Here is a 16,483-nt window from a genome sequence, read left to right as displayed (position 1 = left end):
AAGATTTAGGAAGCCAAAAGTGTCAATGCAACTCGTCCCTAGCAGTTCTTTATCAAACAATACTGACGCCTCTTCCATGTGAATCAATTGACACTTCCTTAGACCAAAGAAAAGTTTCACCATACCCATACAACATTTGTGAAATCATTTACCTCAAGTGTTTAAAAAGATAAACAATATAAAAGATTACTTCGCCAGTATGATTAGCGAGCGAGTGGTTGAGGCAATACTTGGATATTGCATATGAAAAACTTGTTTTTTTTTTCCTCAACGTGTCAGAATATTGTCACTACTTCCCTTAAAAAAAATAAAAAAAATTCTCACTAATCACTACCAATATATATAACAAGTTAACAGAACTTCTGATGCAACAAAGGCAAGGGATATTAAAACTTCTTAAAATTTTGCTTAACATTAATATGCATAATTAATCCCTAAAATTTTATTCAAGAAGAAGAAAGATGAGTACAAACAATGAAAAAAACACAACTAAATGGAAATAAAAATAGACCAATAAATGTCAATTGGACATCTTGTTCTTCTCATGCTCCAAGAAAATCTTGTCATTGGGCTTGTTTGTTCATTACATTGAAATATGTTGTTCTCTTCATATGACACTGAGTGTTAATTGGTACATTTCTTAGCACTTGGGGAGGTCACTGGGAGGTGGTAATAGAGATTCATTTGGTCCTTTACCATTGTCCACAACAAATGCCATCTTCAGTCCCCATGTTGTATGAATTTCCAAATGGCAATGCATAAACCACACCCCTAACAAAATATAATAACATACTTTAATTAGCACAACAAATATATATTTAAAAAATTGATATTCAAATCATTTTATTTTTCTACAAAAAATGTGCATCATAATTTCATTTTTCAACATGGTTATCAAATCAAGATTTCAATTGTGAATCAGAATACCTATTTTCAAAATCTTATGATAAATTGTTATCTACACTAATTTTAGGTAGTGATCAGTGATCATCAGAATAAATCAAGATTCAATTTTAGGTAGTGATCAGTGATCACTAGAAAGAATCAAGACTCATCAACAGAATCAAAATTTATCATAATCTAAGAAGCACGGACACTCTTCGATTAGACGTGCTCCAGTATCGGACACGTGTCGTGTACAATACTGACACATATAGTTACACTGAATTGTGTGATTTTCTCAAATCATTAGCAATGTCGTGTCCGGTATGCATTCGTGCTTCATAGATCATAATGAATCGCCATTCAAGATGAGATTCATGTCTAATATATAAATTCACACTATGGTCTTGACATAATTGAATATATAACTTTACCTGGATTATCAGCCCTGAATCTGATAGCAGTCCAACCTCCAGCTGGAACACCTACTGTATTCCTCTCCACAGGATCAACAAGATTAAACTTTTTTACATCCTTTTTAGAATCAAAGTTTCCTTGTCCTCTACCAACTACAAAGAAATTGAATCCATGAAGATGAATAGGATGATTCTCAGGTGTTAACATTCCAGTATCTTGCAAAACCAATTGAACTGTTGAATTATAAGCAAGTCTATAAAGCCTTGTCCCTTTTGTAGTTGCAAGATTTGTCATTTGTGACCCTGTAAAGTTATAAACAACAGGAGGATTTCCAGGAAAATCATCAGTAAAAACTCCTTTAATCTTGAAGAAATGTGCTTGAAGAAGCGCGATTTTCGGCATCACAAATGTAACATTGTTGATATCAGCTACGACGCGACTATTGTTCACACAAGTAGCACAAGGATTGACACCAAGAGAAACAGTGAAAAGCAAGTTATGATCAATCTTTAAAGGAACTTTAGCAGGGAATTTCTTGGAGTTTAAGCTTCTTAGAGAATCTGTGAAAGTGTTGGCAACTGAAGTAGCATTTGTAGGAGGCAAAGAAGTTAATGTTGTGAGTGAGGAACCAAGTGTGCCTGAATAATGTAAAGTGGCAGTGGCAGTTTTGTTGTCAACAACAATAGGTGCATCCATGAAAGGAGAAGCTGCAACTAAGAAATTTCCAATTTTATGTTTGGCTGTTACAAGCACATTTGTGGTTTGGCCAGGTGCTATAACAATTGTGTCAGTTTTGAATGGTTTTACATAGGTTGCATCAACCTCAACAACAGTTAGTTGATGGTTTGCAATTTTAAAGAAGAGCTCTTCATTGAGTGCAGCATTGATGATTCTTAGTAAGTATGTGTTTTTAGGTTGTACTTCCAATGAGAATCCTCCTGCATGCACACAAAAAAGTTGAAAAATACTAGTTAGTCTATGATGGGAGAAATTAACACGATCCGGAAAATCCCTCGTACTCAAAGAGCGATGACATATATACTTACATATTATCTACCAATAAGATTCTTTCATCGATAATAGAATTCAAACTTAAGTCTGTGTGGGATAATTCTTACCAACTAGACCAATCTCCGTTGGTAAAGCAACAAATAATTTGAGAGAAACAAATATTTTAGCTAAGATATAAAATGAGATTAAAAGAGTAATATTCAAGTTTTAAGTCACATTGGTTTAGTCAAATTGCACAACATCTAGAACTTGGTTCTTGAAATTCACCTTGTGAAGCACAGCCTTGGACAGGCCCTGGATGGCCATTGATTGTGTGAGCATCAGAGGTATTTGGAGCCAAACCAGATTTCAAAGCTTCATTTATTATAGCCTCAGTATCTGATTTCCACCATTCACCTAAATAAAAACAAAATAATATGTAAATTCTAAAATATATACTTTATATTTTATTAGACTAATCATAGTTCAAAGATTTTTTTTATTCTATTATTTTTTGATCAAAGATAAGAGTAATATAATACTGACCTAATACAATAACTTGTTCCATATGTGGTTTGGGAAAAGGGTAAGGAACTCCAAGCTTAGGTAAAATGACTAAGGCACCATGGACAGTGGCTCTAAGCCAAAGGACATGAGCATGCCACCAAAGTGTGCCTCTTTGGCCTGTAAGAGTGAAATTGTACAAATAGGTCTGGCCCGGTTGAATCGGGCATTGGGTTATGTAAGCCGGCCCATCGGCCCAACCCGTTCGTAGTTGTTTGACGCCATGCCTGTTAAATTTCAATTCATTTTTATTAACTTTTACAAAAAGAAATAAAGTAAAAAAGTGTTATAAAAGTTTGTGATAGAATGATGAGAAATTCTAGCTTACTACTCACCAGTGTATGCTAACATTGTATTTGACATGATTGACAACCTTTATTAGAACATTGTCATCTTCTCTGGCATAGATTGTAGGACCAGGAAACTTTCCATTTACTGTTACAATTGGCTTGGTTGAACACAATCTTGTGGCATTTTTCATCACAACCTTTACATAAAAAAAATAAAATAAAAATTAATGTCACATTCTTGAAAACCAAGGATATCTATGGAACTATAATATACACCAAATATAAGTGTCTTGCCTTGCTCATCAATTCTACACCTACTTTGCTGTTTGGTAGATATTCATGGTCAAGTATTTTTTTAATAGGTCCAAGACACATATGACTAAATGAACAAATTGGAAGTTTTGACAACTAGAAATTAACTCCCTCATAAAAAGTATGGTCCAATACATTTTAATTCGCCGTCATGATGATCTACAGCTCAATCAAAAAATTGTGGCCGAGAAGTTTGAATAAACGGTGAATTTGACAAAATTACAGTGTCACAATAATTTCGTTAAAATTCGAAAGTGTAGTTTTTGCTAAAATCACGATCGAGGTGATTCTTGCAATATCATGTGAATTGAAACATAGTAGAAAAAATGCATTGTGTATCCACACTTTTTGTTAAGTATGACTAGGAAACCATAACACACTAGTTAGTCAAATTTAGTAGTAACATTTACGTATCCACATTCAAAATTTAAAGAAGTTTTAAGAACTCTCTCTTGCATATGAACACTAGAGCTCTATTTTAAAAACCTTTATGCATCATTATGTTGAAATTTCAAAACATGTAGAATGAAACATTCACAATTGTGTGCAAAACAAAGTAAATAAAAATAAATAAATTCTACTCATAAGTTTCAAATGCATGTTTCACTTCATCTATTATCATGCAATGTTATAAGTTTAACAAACTTCATATACTTTTGCATGATTGACATGATAAAAAATGCAAATAAGTAATGCAACCTACATTGAACTTGTAGTGTCGAACCATAGCATCCACAGACAATGGAAGCAAACATGCAGCCAGCAATAGTATAATTCGAAACCCTGCAACCACCGCCATGACACCCCTTATTTTCAGTTCTACACCTCTCTACCCAACAAAGAAATTCTGCTATAGAGCTTCTTCTTTGTTAGCCAGTTACTCTCTTGAATATGCAATGCAAGATTGAGCAAGAAAAAACAACCTTATAAAGAGGAACTATTCTGCTGTAATGTCCCTTTTAGGATTTGGTTGTATAGCAATATAGGAATACTTAATACGTATATGAAGTGCAAATAACTCAATTAATTAAAGACACATAACATAAAACATGTGTCAAGGATGTTGTGTTTTTTTTCTTGTATATTACATAAAAGTAGTTATATATACATCTATCAACAAAGACATATTTTGAAGCTAAGCTACTTAAGTTTATGAGGTGATGTTTTTTAAGTGGCCAGATTAGAAGCTAGGGTTGGTCCACCCATATTGGGTAAACTACTATGTTACTCAACTACCACGTACCAATTCGTGACATGGACATACATAAAATGGTGGCATATGTTATTCGACAAAGATATATTTACATTATTTTGAGTGGAACTTATTCAAATATCATAAGTAAATGTTTCAAGTTCTAATCTTATCAATAAAAAAATGTGATTGAGATGTAAGACTTGACTAAATGGGAAAATCAGATTTTTCTAGAGCGATTAGTTATTGATGAAACCTATGAATATTTCACAATTTGGTAAAAAAATATAAATAATGAACAACAATGCATGAGGTTAATTTTAGTTTGTTATTGGAAATTCTGATAGAGTCCCAGTACATGGACCCATTTTTATTTTATACTTACGTCGTCTTAAAATAAGTGTCATCTTTACTATTTTCTTATCATATCTTTACTATTTTTTTTTATCTCAAATTATTTGTCCCTTTTAAAATATTAATACAATATTTCTTCAAAAAAATTATTAATACAATATTTATTATTCTCTTCCATTAACATATCTTTACTATTTTTTTTTATCTCAAATTATTTGTCCCTTTTAAAATATTAATACAATATTTCTTCAAAAAAATTATTAATACAATATTTATTATTCTCTTCCATTAACATACTCCTATTTTTTGCATTCCAATCATCTAATTACCTCATTAAATATAATTAATAAAAGTGTTTTAGTAAATGAAACATGTTTTACCATTGAAATTAACACTACTAATTATTTTTTTAATAATCATGTAAAACTCAAAAAAGTCGCCTAATTTAAGATAAATGAAGTATAAGTCAATTTGATATTCTCTTATATGTCTTTTTTTATGTGATTAACCCAACAACAAAAAACCCTATATATGTAGGTGTGTTAGAGGTGGATGGGATGCCACCAATTATTAACCATTTTGATATTAATCTCTAGCTTAGAAAGACTGTTCTACAATCGGAAATAATGACACATAGCTAAGAAATATCCTCTTTTTTACTATGGTATTTATCGACCACGCATTTTGAGTCAAATTCACAATTAAAAAAGAAAACTCAATTTGAAGGTCATGCATCCAATATTAGAGACGTTTATGGTGCGGTTTAGTTTGGTTTTGAGGTTAAACCAAATTGCAAGATAAAAAAAAAATGTGGTTTGGTTTGGTTCAATTGATTTTTAAAATGAAAACCGAACCAAACCAATGCAGTTTAGGTTGGTTCGATTGTTGTGCTTTTTTATCAGATAATACAATTTTTTTCCAACAATAAAATCAAGTTAAAAACAACTTATTTCCAACAATGGTTCAAATTTGTCCCAACATTTCAATTTCATTTTCATCCAACAATGTTTCTATTAACATAGACCAAATTAAAAACATAGACCAAAAAGCAACCCTTTTCAGTAAGAAATGTGATAGGTCCGTAAGGGCAGGGTTTTACCGAGTAGTAAAAAGTATCGATCCCACATGAAGTTTAAGTGATTATCATGTCTAATTTTTAGTTTTGATTAGCTGAAAGAGAATAATTTTATAAAGATAAATGTTTAATTGATTAAAATTCATGAGCTATAAAGTGTCTTAGGATTGAGGTTTTAATCATAATGATAAATCCTTAGTATTCCCTATCTATTTCTCTGTTATATAATAAGATCATTCCTAAGGACATGGTGTTCATTTGGTATTTCATGTTTCCTCTTAGAATACATGAATGTATCTCAAAACAATAATCAAACTTATTCTCATGAATGATCATCATTGAGAACCTTTGAGTGCAATCTTATTGTCCCAAAACTCTCAAAAGTATTCTCATATTTTGTTTATCTTGTCTAACCTCATTTGATCCAATATCAAACTTCATATTTTGGTACCTCATTTGATATTTGAAATATGATTAAATAACAATATCAAACTTCACCTCTTGGTACTTCGTTTGATATTTGATGTAAAATTTAAGGGAAATGTAACATGACCCAAAACTAGAAAAGTCTACTCCCACATGAAATTAGATTAGAATTTGATAAACTGATATAAAATAGAGTCTAGACTTGGGTTTGATTAGGATTCCATCGTTAGATTATTCCAACAATCCCAAAACTAGAAAAGTCTACTCACACATGATCATAGTAGACAAAAACTTAAAAGATGAAGACATAAAGATAAATGGCATAAAGGTAAATTGCTAGAAATGTAAACAACAGAAAATAAAAGGCGAGAAAGTAAAGAAATGCAAGTAAAGAACAAAAGCTTAAGAAAAATGCAGAAAATTGAAGAGGTGTCTTTTGCCTCATAAATGATGCTTGTTTATAGGCTAAAATCATAGACAAGACATTAATTTTGAGTTACAAGCCATAAACCATACAATTCCCAGGGTTTGTAACAGTTATTTTGACATTGCAACAGACGGATGGGTCGTGCTCAACTTTCTTGTTTGCCCAGGAAAATCCTACGATCCACGCATGGGATGTGTGCTTGGGCGCACAGGTCATGCCAGATTTACTGACCTCTGAAAATTCTTCCTTTTCTTCATTACTTGATTTTGAAAATAAAAGCTAACACTTGTAGTTGAATAGCTCTAAATTAAAACTAAAATCTCACAAATTTTATTTAATTTAAAGACTAAAAACACTCTAAATTAGGACTTATCAAACTTTCACATGCTTGAATCTTTGCTTGTCCTCAAGCAAAAAGCAAAGAAATTTGGCAGCACAATTTAGCATAAGCATTTTTCAAGAAAATTCAAAACAAAAAAAAAAAATTCAAGGGCTTTGGTCTGAGGGTACACTTATCATATTCTCTTGTGCTTTTCATAATTCTTTTCAACCCAACAACTGTTCCAAGTGAGTGTGTATGTAGTCCAACTTCTTTTTGCTCCTCTGTAAACAACACCTTAAGAGAAAATTCTAACCTTGCTAATAAACATTCGAATAAAATGTCACATTTATTTCATATAGCCTAGGTGAGAATTTTTTTTAGTCATTTGGTGTTTGTTTTTCATGGCAAACTCAGAATCACTTATTTGTTGGAGAAAAACAGTTTCATAACTTTCTCTTTTTTTTTTTTTTTTTTTTGGGATCATCCACCTATTTTAGGATAAGAGTGAGGGCGAGTCACCAACACCTTACTTTGACAGGCAACCTTATCTTATTATTCACACTTTTTATTTTCTTTTGTGAACTGAGCCCTTTTTATTTTCTTTTACAGCTTAGTATAAATTTCTTGAATGAAGATAGAAAATAAAATCTATGAAAAAACTACAAGAAAGAAAGAGAGAAAAAAAGATACAAAAGATTTGGATGAGAAATGTCAAGAATGATCACCACATTCATGAATACTGATAATATCGATTGCGGATCCTCCACAAGAATAAAGCGTTCTTGATAAAGATCTAGACTTGATTCATCCAAAAACCTAGAGAAGTAAAACTAACTTCCTCTCTACATAAAATAATAAAATAATGGATTATTTTAAAACAAATTTCTTTGCACTACCAAGTAGGAGCCCTATCAGCTGCTACATTATATAAATCCTATTTTTTTTTTGCTTGTGAATTATCAATCAAATTTGATTGATACCAAGTCCATCCATTAGTATAACTGTTAAGAAGCAAAATACACCAAGAGATATTAAGTATCAACTTTTTAGATGAACAACATGCACACACTCCCTTTATTAATTTAAACTCTGTTAAGTACCAATCGATGAAGAAAAAGAGAAAGAAGAAAAAAGGGCGGTTTTGCCCGTTTCTTCTACATGTGCTGCGACTCTTTGGTTTCTGTAATTTTGAGCAATTGAAAACCTGAAGTGATTAGTGCAAGTTACTGAGGTAATTGATAATAAACCAGTGTGGCTATGTGGGCTGAAGTAGCTGGTAGTGATTATTACAAGTGTAATTATCCAAGACTTATTTTATTAACACATTCCCTCATACTAAACATCAAATTTTATTACCAGAGGGGGTGTTGGATGACCAACACCTCCTTCCCCAATGAAAATCTTGAGTTGGAACTGCAGGGGGTTGGGGAATCCCTCGGCAGTTCGAGCCTTGTTGAGGCTCACCCAGTTACAAAATCCCTATTGTGTCTTCTTAATGGAGACTAGATTGAAGAGCTTTGAAATTGAAGGCATAAAACAAAGATGTGGTTTTAATTCTTGTCTGGCTGTTGACTGTAAGGGTAATGGTAAAGAAAGAGCAGGTGGCTTGGCACTCATGTGGAGAGAACCATTGCAAATTACTATATCTTCATACACTTTAAATCATATTGGTGGACATTTCACTGATGGTGAATCTGATCAGCAATGTTATTTTTCTTGCATTTATGGATATCCGGAGGAATGTAACAAAAGAAAAACTTGGAAACTAATCGAGGAATTGAGTGCTAATGTGGGGAGCAAGTGGCTTTGCTTTGGTGACCTAAATGATATCATCAACTCAGCTGAGAAGATAGGAGGCAACACTAGGAGTTCAAACCAGCTTATGTTGGGGAGAGATACATTGGATATCTGCAGACTGATTGATTTGGGCTTTGAAGGGCACCCGTTCACTTGGACAAATAAGAGGGAGCTTGAGGAAAATATTCAATGTCGACTTGATAGAGCTGTGGCATCAGAAGAATTCATCAGCCGATTCGCTCCCATCAGAGTTCTCCACCTTCCCAGGTATGGTTCTGATCATGCTCCTATTCTAATTGATCTAGAATCTGATTTTATGAATGCCCATAAGAAAAGGACCCGATTGTTCCGTTTTGAGGAGGCCTGGACGAAAGAGGCAAACTCTGAGGACACTTTTCGTAATGTCTGGAATGGAGGTGGTTTCAACCTCCCTGGTAGAATTAATGGCATGCAACACTTAGGTAGCTCCTTCGAAGGTATGAATATGGGTTCCATTAAAAAAGAAATCAAAAGAATTGAGAAGATTCTATGTGATAGTAACCTGTGGTCTAGTACGCATGCTGATCTAATTCGCTTCAAAACCCTTGAGAAGCAATTAGATGATCTCTTGAAAACTGAGGAAGTAATGTGGCGTCAACGCAGCAGGGCGGTGTGGCTCATGGAAGGGGATAAGAATACAAAGTTTTTCCATGGGAAGGCTAACCAAAGGAGGAAAACTAACGAGATAAAGAAACTGAAGGATAGTGACGGAGTTTGGTGGAGGGGGGAGGAACATGTTGAAAGGATATTAATCGACCATTTCTCGGACATTTTCTCTTCTTCCAATCCGGTTGATATAGAGGAAGTGTGTGAAGTAGTTAGAGGGAAGCTGAACAGCAATCATAGAGAAGTCTGTGCTAGTATTTTCATGAGGCATGAGGTGAAAGATGCTATTTTTCAGATGCATCCGCTTAAAGCCCCCGGTCCAGATGGCCTCCCTGCGTTATTCTTCCAAAAGTACTGGCATATAGTAGGGGGAGATGTTCTCAATTATGCACTGGATGTTCTGAATAACGGTAGAAACCCGGAGGATATGAACAAGACTTTTATAGCTCTTATACCAAAATGCAAGAACCCAACATCCCCTAAGGATTTCAGACCGATCAGCCTCTGTAATGTTGTGATGAAAATAGTAACAAAGACCATTGCAAACAGGTTGAAACAAGTATTACCAGAAATAATAGATGAAGAGCAAAGTGCCTTTGTGAAAGGAAGATTGATCACTGACAATGCACTCATTGCTATGGAATGCTTCCATTGGATGAAAAAGAAAAAGAAAGGGAAGAAAGGAACGATGGCTCTTAAATTAGATATGTCAAAGGCCTATGACAGAATTGAGTGGAATTTTGTTCGTGGAATGTTGCATGCCATGGGATTTCCTGAGGCTTTTGTTGGTCTTGTCCTTCGATGTATCTCATCTGTTTCCTATCAAATTTTGATCAATGGCCAACCCAGCAAGCCAATCTCCCCTGAAAGAGGCCTTCGACAAGGGGACCCTCTATCCCCTTACCTGTTTATTCTATGTGCTGATGTTTTGTCAGGTCTGTTATCTAGAGAAGCTAAGCTTAAGAAGATCCATGGCATCCAGGTAGCTAGAAAGGCGCCCATAATTTCACATCTGTTATTTGCGGATGATAGTCTGTTGTTTACGCGTGCGAATGTAGTAGAAGCTGAGACAATCTTGCAGGTTCTTAATTCTTACCAGCTGGCTTCTGGACAAGTCGTCAATTTGGATAAGTCTGAGGCATCATTTAGTCGAAATGTGCGTGAAGAGGAAAAAGAAATGATCTGTAACAAGATGAATGTAAAGACTGTGATGTCCCATACTAAATACCTGGGTCTTCCAGTGGTGTTTGGTAGATCCAAGAAGGAAATTTTCTCCTTTGTTATTGACCGTGTCTGGAAAAAGCTGAAGGGATGGAAGGAGAAATTCTTGTCAAGAGCAGGGAAAGAGGTTCTGATCAAAGCAGTGGCGCAAGCCATTCCGAGCTATATTATGAGTTGCTACAAATTACCAGAAGGCTGTTGTCATGAGATTGAAGGATTATTGTCGAAATTCTGGTGGGGTGCAAAAGAAGGAGAACGGAAAATTCATTGGATGAGTTGGGAGCGATTGTCCAAGGCTAAGACCAAAGGCGGTATGGGTTTTCGAGGTTTTAGTGATTTCAACAAAGCGCTTCTTGGAAAACATTGTTGGAGGCTCCTAACCGGAGAAGATACGCTAATGGGGAAAGTCTTTAAAAGCCGGTATCACCCGCGTGGAAGTTTTTTGGAGGCCAAGATGGGTTTTTCTCCTAGCTATGCTTGGAGGAGTATCATGAGTGCTAGAGATGTAATTGAAAAAGGCAGCAAATGGCGAATTGGAAATGGAGAGAAAGTCAGAATTTGGCATGACAACTGGCTTCCAAACAGAGGCACATTAAGAGTACAGAGTCAATCTACAGTACTCCAACAAGATGCATGTGTTTGCGCTCTTATTGATCAAGACACCAAGCAGTGGAATCGAGATTTGATCTACTCCGTTTTCAATCCTTTTGAGTCAAGGCTTATTGTTAACATTCCTTTATCTTGTAGACTTCCAGAAGATACTTTGCTTTGGTCTGGAGAAAAGCATGGGAATTACTCCGTGCGTTCAGCTTATCACTTGTTAGGCGAGGAAAGAAAGAACTGTCTACCGGGATCATCACATGATGCCCATGAGAAACTGTGGAAAGAAATTTGGCGTGTAAATCTCCCAAATAGAGTTAAGAACTTTATCTGGAGGTTGTCACAAAACATCTTACCCACCAGAGGAAACTTGTTTAAGAAAGGCATTAAAACTGAGCCTTTGTGTCCGATGTGCAATTCTGCAACTGAAACAGCTCACCACCTCTTCATGGAATGCAATTTTGCTAAGTTAGTTTGGTTCTCATCTAGCCTTGGCATCCATGTCCCGTTACACTCCTCTCTTACTAGCTGGCTTTTGAATTGGTTAGAAAAGAAAGATAAATTAGGCTCACAGTTATTTTGTACTATTTTGTGGAAAATGTGGTTCTATAGGAATCAAATGGTGTTCAAGATGGTTAATACCTTTCCCCCTGCTGTTGCTACCGCTGCACTTGATTTTGTTGTTGATTTTAATCAAACTGTACCTGCTAAGAAATCCAAGGGGCAGCAATCCATTGCAGCTGCTCCTAGTCCTGTTCAGAATGCTCATATTATCCAGGTTGATGCAGGTTGTTTTCCGGAGGGATATACCACTTTTGGCTGCGTGTTTAAGGCTGCTCCAGATAACATTTTTTTCTCAGCTTGCAAGAAAGAGGAACTGATAACAGATCCTGTCATGGCAGAAACTTTAGCCATTCGTTGGTGTCTCAACTTAGCTAAGGAAAGAGGCCTTCAGGACATCATTATCCAATCTGATGCTCTTGCTGTTGTTGAGTGTTTTAGAGGGTCAAATTCACTTGCTTGTATTGCTTTGATAATTCTAGATTGTAAGGTACTTATGAATGAATTCAACAGTGTGTCTATTAATTATGTTTCTAGAGATCTAAATGCATTAGCACATAGGCTTGTTGGCTATGCTATGCAAGTTGGTTGTAGGTCATGGAATGGATATGCTTTTCCTGTTATTGCAATTCCTACTGTCTGTAACACTTCTATTATCTAATGAAGATGTTTGAATTTCAAAAAAAAAAACATCAAATAAAAACAATATATACCACTATTGATTTCTTTATATTTTGATTCTCTTCCGAGTCCAGGAGCTGAAAAGATTGTAATCAACATGTAAAAAATGGATTAATATCTTGTGAAGTATATCATTTGATTCAACATCGATGACACGGACCAAATCTGAAAAGATCGTTGATGCTACATGCTTCCTTAAGCATTTCGAGTCCAGAACATTGTAAAAATTCTGAGTTCAGTGTATTTTCCTTAAGCATATATGAGTTTTGCAACCAAAAATTCATGCTTAAAGTGATGAAAGCGATGACGATCCCTTACTATAATTGCGCGATCAAATGCATTGGAGATTATCTTCAGTACAGTATGACAATCATTATGTATGCGCAAATTCTTGATTATTCTGATTGGAGCTGGTGGGGGGAACGGTGATTAGTTCAAACGCAGCAACAAGGTTCTCGCTATGGCTAAAAAGGGCAGTTTCATTCTCCTTTTCATCTATGTCTAGTGAAACCTCACTTGTGATTGGTGCATAGCCCTCAATCTTAAATTTTCCGGCCACTACATCTAACTTATGCTCAATATCATTTATCTGAGGGTGTGTCTTATCTCCGGATAAGAATTCATGAACTTATTCCTTCTTTTTATTCAATCATGCTACAACCAGGCATCTTCACAACCTCATGATGTGCCATAATTCCCCTAAGTTCAAGAACATCGCTCCAATTTCCTTTTGAAAGATATATATTTGACAATAACACATGGAAACCATCACCCGGTCTGGTCACTCAGTAAAGTAGTCTCGGCTGGTCAAATTCCAAGAATCTGCATTTCCTGAAACAAAGCCACAGCCACTGAGAAACATCAATGTTGAGCATAACAAAATATCATAGCACTCCAAGATACAACATCCTTCTCAACCATGGAATCAAACAATTTCTTAGCATCCTGGACTAAACCACACATCAAGTACCCAAAAATCATTGAGTTCCAACTTCCAAGAAACCAGATCCAAAAGGACACTACCAATGAAAAGTTTATGACCATCCAATATCTCCCCGCAGTTCGAGTACAAATGTATCAATGCATTCTGAAGGCAATCTTGAATTCCAACTATCTGTCAAACCATGAAAAAACCTCCCCATCATGACAATCGAGAGGCTTGTGCAAGCAGAGATAGCACTAACCACCACAATCAAATTAGCATTCATATTCGCAAAAAAATAAATAAAACAGTGCCTCCTCGCACATCCTATTCTGTTTATAACAAGAAATCATTGCACTTCAAGAAACCATATTATTTCCTTTAATCCAATCAAAAAGCCTTTGCGCCTTCACAACTCAACGCTTTCTTCCAAATAGCACAATCATGGAGTTAGAAGCAATGGTTTTTTCCTCTCCGGCATCCATTCATACACACATTTGTCCTCCGCAACATCTCCCAAATTAACATAACGAGACAAAATTTCTCTCAAACACCTCACATGCACTCACCATGTTCCCACAAACAGCATAAAAGTTAATACAGGCATAGAAACACAATGAAAGATAGTTCTACTACCATCTCATTTTCCCACTGAATGCTTATTTTAGTTTTAGAAACCATTTTACACTTTGATTAACTATGTCATCAAAAAAATTAACAACATATAATCCATAAAGCACAAAGATCAGAGGAATAAAATGACTGTAATAACAATAATTTGGAAACAAACACAAGGTTTTCAACACATGGCTTCCGAATTGGGCATAAAACCTTGCGGCTAGTGTGAACATTATACATTTCAATGTGTTCCTTCCTATAATATAAATGTAGTTTACACTAAATCAATTAAGTTACTGGTTATAAAATTACAGTTTATAACATCAATTTGTGTTCTGTAAAATCTGCATTCACCATTTTACAAAATATACAAATCACGATTAAAAAGATAAGTTAACTAGTCCAAAAACAAAAGTTCTTGAAAACTCTGTACAAGCAGGAAATTTAAACAATCACAAATAAGAATCATAAATAACCAGAAAAAGTACTTCATTTCATTATAGATTTCAATACATGTAAAACTGAATAAGCTTCAATTTAATTGAGAATCACTTATCACATATTACCCTAAACATCATCGAAGCTTTCTAAGGTGCAATCGCATATTCAAACTAAAGTCTAAAGCAAAAGAAATTAAAAAAAAAAAAAATCTAAAGAGTGCTTCTTCTTCTTCATCAACCTCCGAAACCATAGAGGGTTCTTCCCTGCCTTTTCAAAGCATAGACAACATCCATGGCTGTCACAGTCTTCCTCCTTGCATGCTCAGTGTATGTAACTGCATCACGAATGACGTTTTCCAAGAAGATCTTCAAGACACCTCTGGTTTCTTCATATATCAAACCACTGATTCTCTTAACACCGCCTCTTCTTGCCAATCGACGGATAGCAGGCTTGGTGATACCCTGGATGTTATCACGAAGAACTTTCCTATGTCTCTTTGCACCTCCCTTTCCGAGTCCCTTACCTCCCTTTCCACGACCTGACATTTTCAACAGAAAATTTGAGAAACGAAACAGAAATTTGAGAAATTAGGGTTTTGAATTTGAATGTGAGTGAGAAAAGATGAAAGTGGATCTGAGTATTTATGTAAGGTAATTGGTAGCGAGAGCGGGATGAATAAGAGGGGAACTGAATTTTGTGTTTTCTTCTGCGTCGTTGGATTTCAAGTTATCGACGGTCTAAATTAGTGATCCGTGCGTATTGAGAGAAAGAATAATGGACGTCGATAAATATATTTGAACGGTCCGATTTCATTCTTATGCGTCTGTGCGGATCAGCGCTTCCTTCCTTTGTGCTAGTTTTTGCGTTTATGAGAGAGGCTGTATATTTTATTTGTATCCCTCTTTTTTTGGTTACATTATTTGTATCCCTAAAGATTATTTCATAAATCGATCTATTTTTATTTTTATTTTTTTAAAAAAATATTAATTCATTCAAATTGATATAATACATCAATACAATACAAATTCAAAGTCGTTAAAAATAAAACAAACTCACAACATGCATGTTAATAGCATAAAGGCTTAAATGCAATTTTGCCCCCCCTATTTTGACTCAATCGGAATTTTACCCCCCCTATTTTAAAACTCGGAATTTTGCCCCCCCAATTTAATGTTTTTCGGAATTTTACCCCCCCTATTTTAAAACTCGGAATTTTACCCCCCCAATTTAATGTTTTTCGGAATTTTACCCCCCCACCACATTATCTTATTATCCACCTAATTAATTATTTAAATTAAATAATTTTTAATTACGAAAAATAAATAACTTTTTAAAAAAAATGGAAAAAAACTTTAAAAAATACCTTAAAATGCAGAAAAAAAAACTAGAAAATAAAGATAAAATGTAGGAATTACAAAAAATAAATAACTTTTTATAAAAATCGAAAAAAAACTTTAAAAAAATACCTTAAAATGCAGAAAAAAAAACTAGAAAATAAAGATAAAATGTAGGAATTACAAAAAATAAATAACTTTTTATAAAAATTGAAAAAAACTTTAAAAAAATACCTTAAAATGCAGAAAAAAATACTAGAAAATAAAGATAAAATGTAGGAATTACAAAAAAAAATAACTTTTTATAAAAATCGATTTTTTTTTAAAAATACCTTAAAATGCAGAAAAAATACTAGTATTTTTTCTGCATTTTAAGGTATTTTGTCTACTATTTTTTCTGCATTTTAAGGTA

The 16,483-nt window shown here is 34.4% G+C and overlaps 2 protein-coding genes and 2 pseudogenes across 2 annotated transcripts; all 4 read right to left on the bottom strand.

The window, feature by feature from the left end:
• Nucleotides 1-384: 384 nt before the first annotated feature.
• On the bottom strand, nucleotides 385-4,353 carry LOC146938929 (laccase-4-like). Its single transcript, XM_085752777.1, has 6 exons — nucleotides 4,159-4,353; nucleotides 3,189-3,340; nucleotides 2,836-3,080; nucleotides 2,578-2,706; nucleotides 1,317-2,237; nucleotides 385-771 (listed from the first exon to the last, which is right to left on the bottom strand). The coding sequence occupies exons 1-6, from the start codon at nucleotides 4,252-4,254 to the stop codon at nucleotides 641-643; spliced, it is 1,674 nt and encodes a 557-aa protein (XP_085608903.1). The 5' UTR covers nucleotides 4,255-4,353; the 3' UTR covers nucleotides 385-640.
• An 8,520-nt stretch (nucleotides 4,354-12,873) lies between these two features.
• LOC146938928 (pentatricopeptide repeat-containing protein At5g48910 pseudogene) lies at nucleotides 12,874-13,526 on the bottom strand (annotated as a pseudogene).
• Nucleotides 13,525-14,322, bottom strand: LOC146938927 (pentatricopeptide repeat-containing protein At2g29760, chloroplastic-like; annotated as a pseudogene).
• Nucleotides 14,323-14,768: 446 nt separating this feature from the next.
• On the bottom strand, nucleotides 14,769-15,350 carry LOC146938926 (histone H4). Its single transcript, XM_085752776.1, has one exon. It carries the CDS (start codon nucleotides 15,280-15,282, stop codon nucleotides 14,971-14,973), a length of 312 nt encoding a protein of 103 aa, XP_085608902.1. The 5' UTR covers nucleotides 15,283-15,350; the 3' UTR covers nucleotides 14,769-14,970.
• Between the last annotated feature and the right edge of the window lie 1,133 nt (nucleotides 15,351-16,483).

Source organism: Medicago sativa, chromosome 3 (genome assembly GCF_051527215.1).
Source record: "Medicago sativa cultivar Bolivia chromosome 3, Bolivia_mono, whole genome shotgun sequence".
NCBI classification, from domain to species: Eukaryota; Viridiplantae; Streptophyta; class Magnoliopsida; order Fabales; family Fabaceae; genus Medicago; species Medicago sativa.
Note: the sequence above shows the minus strand (reverse complement) of the source record. Positions and strands in the feature narration are given on the sequence as shown.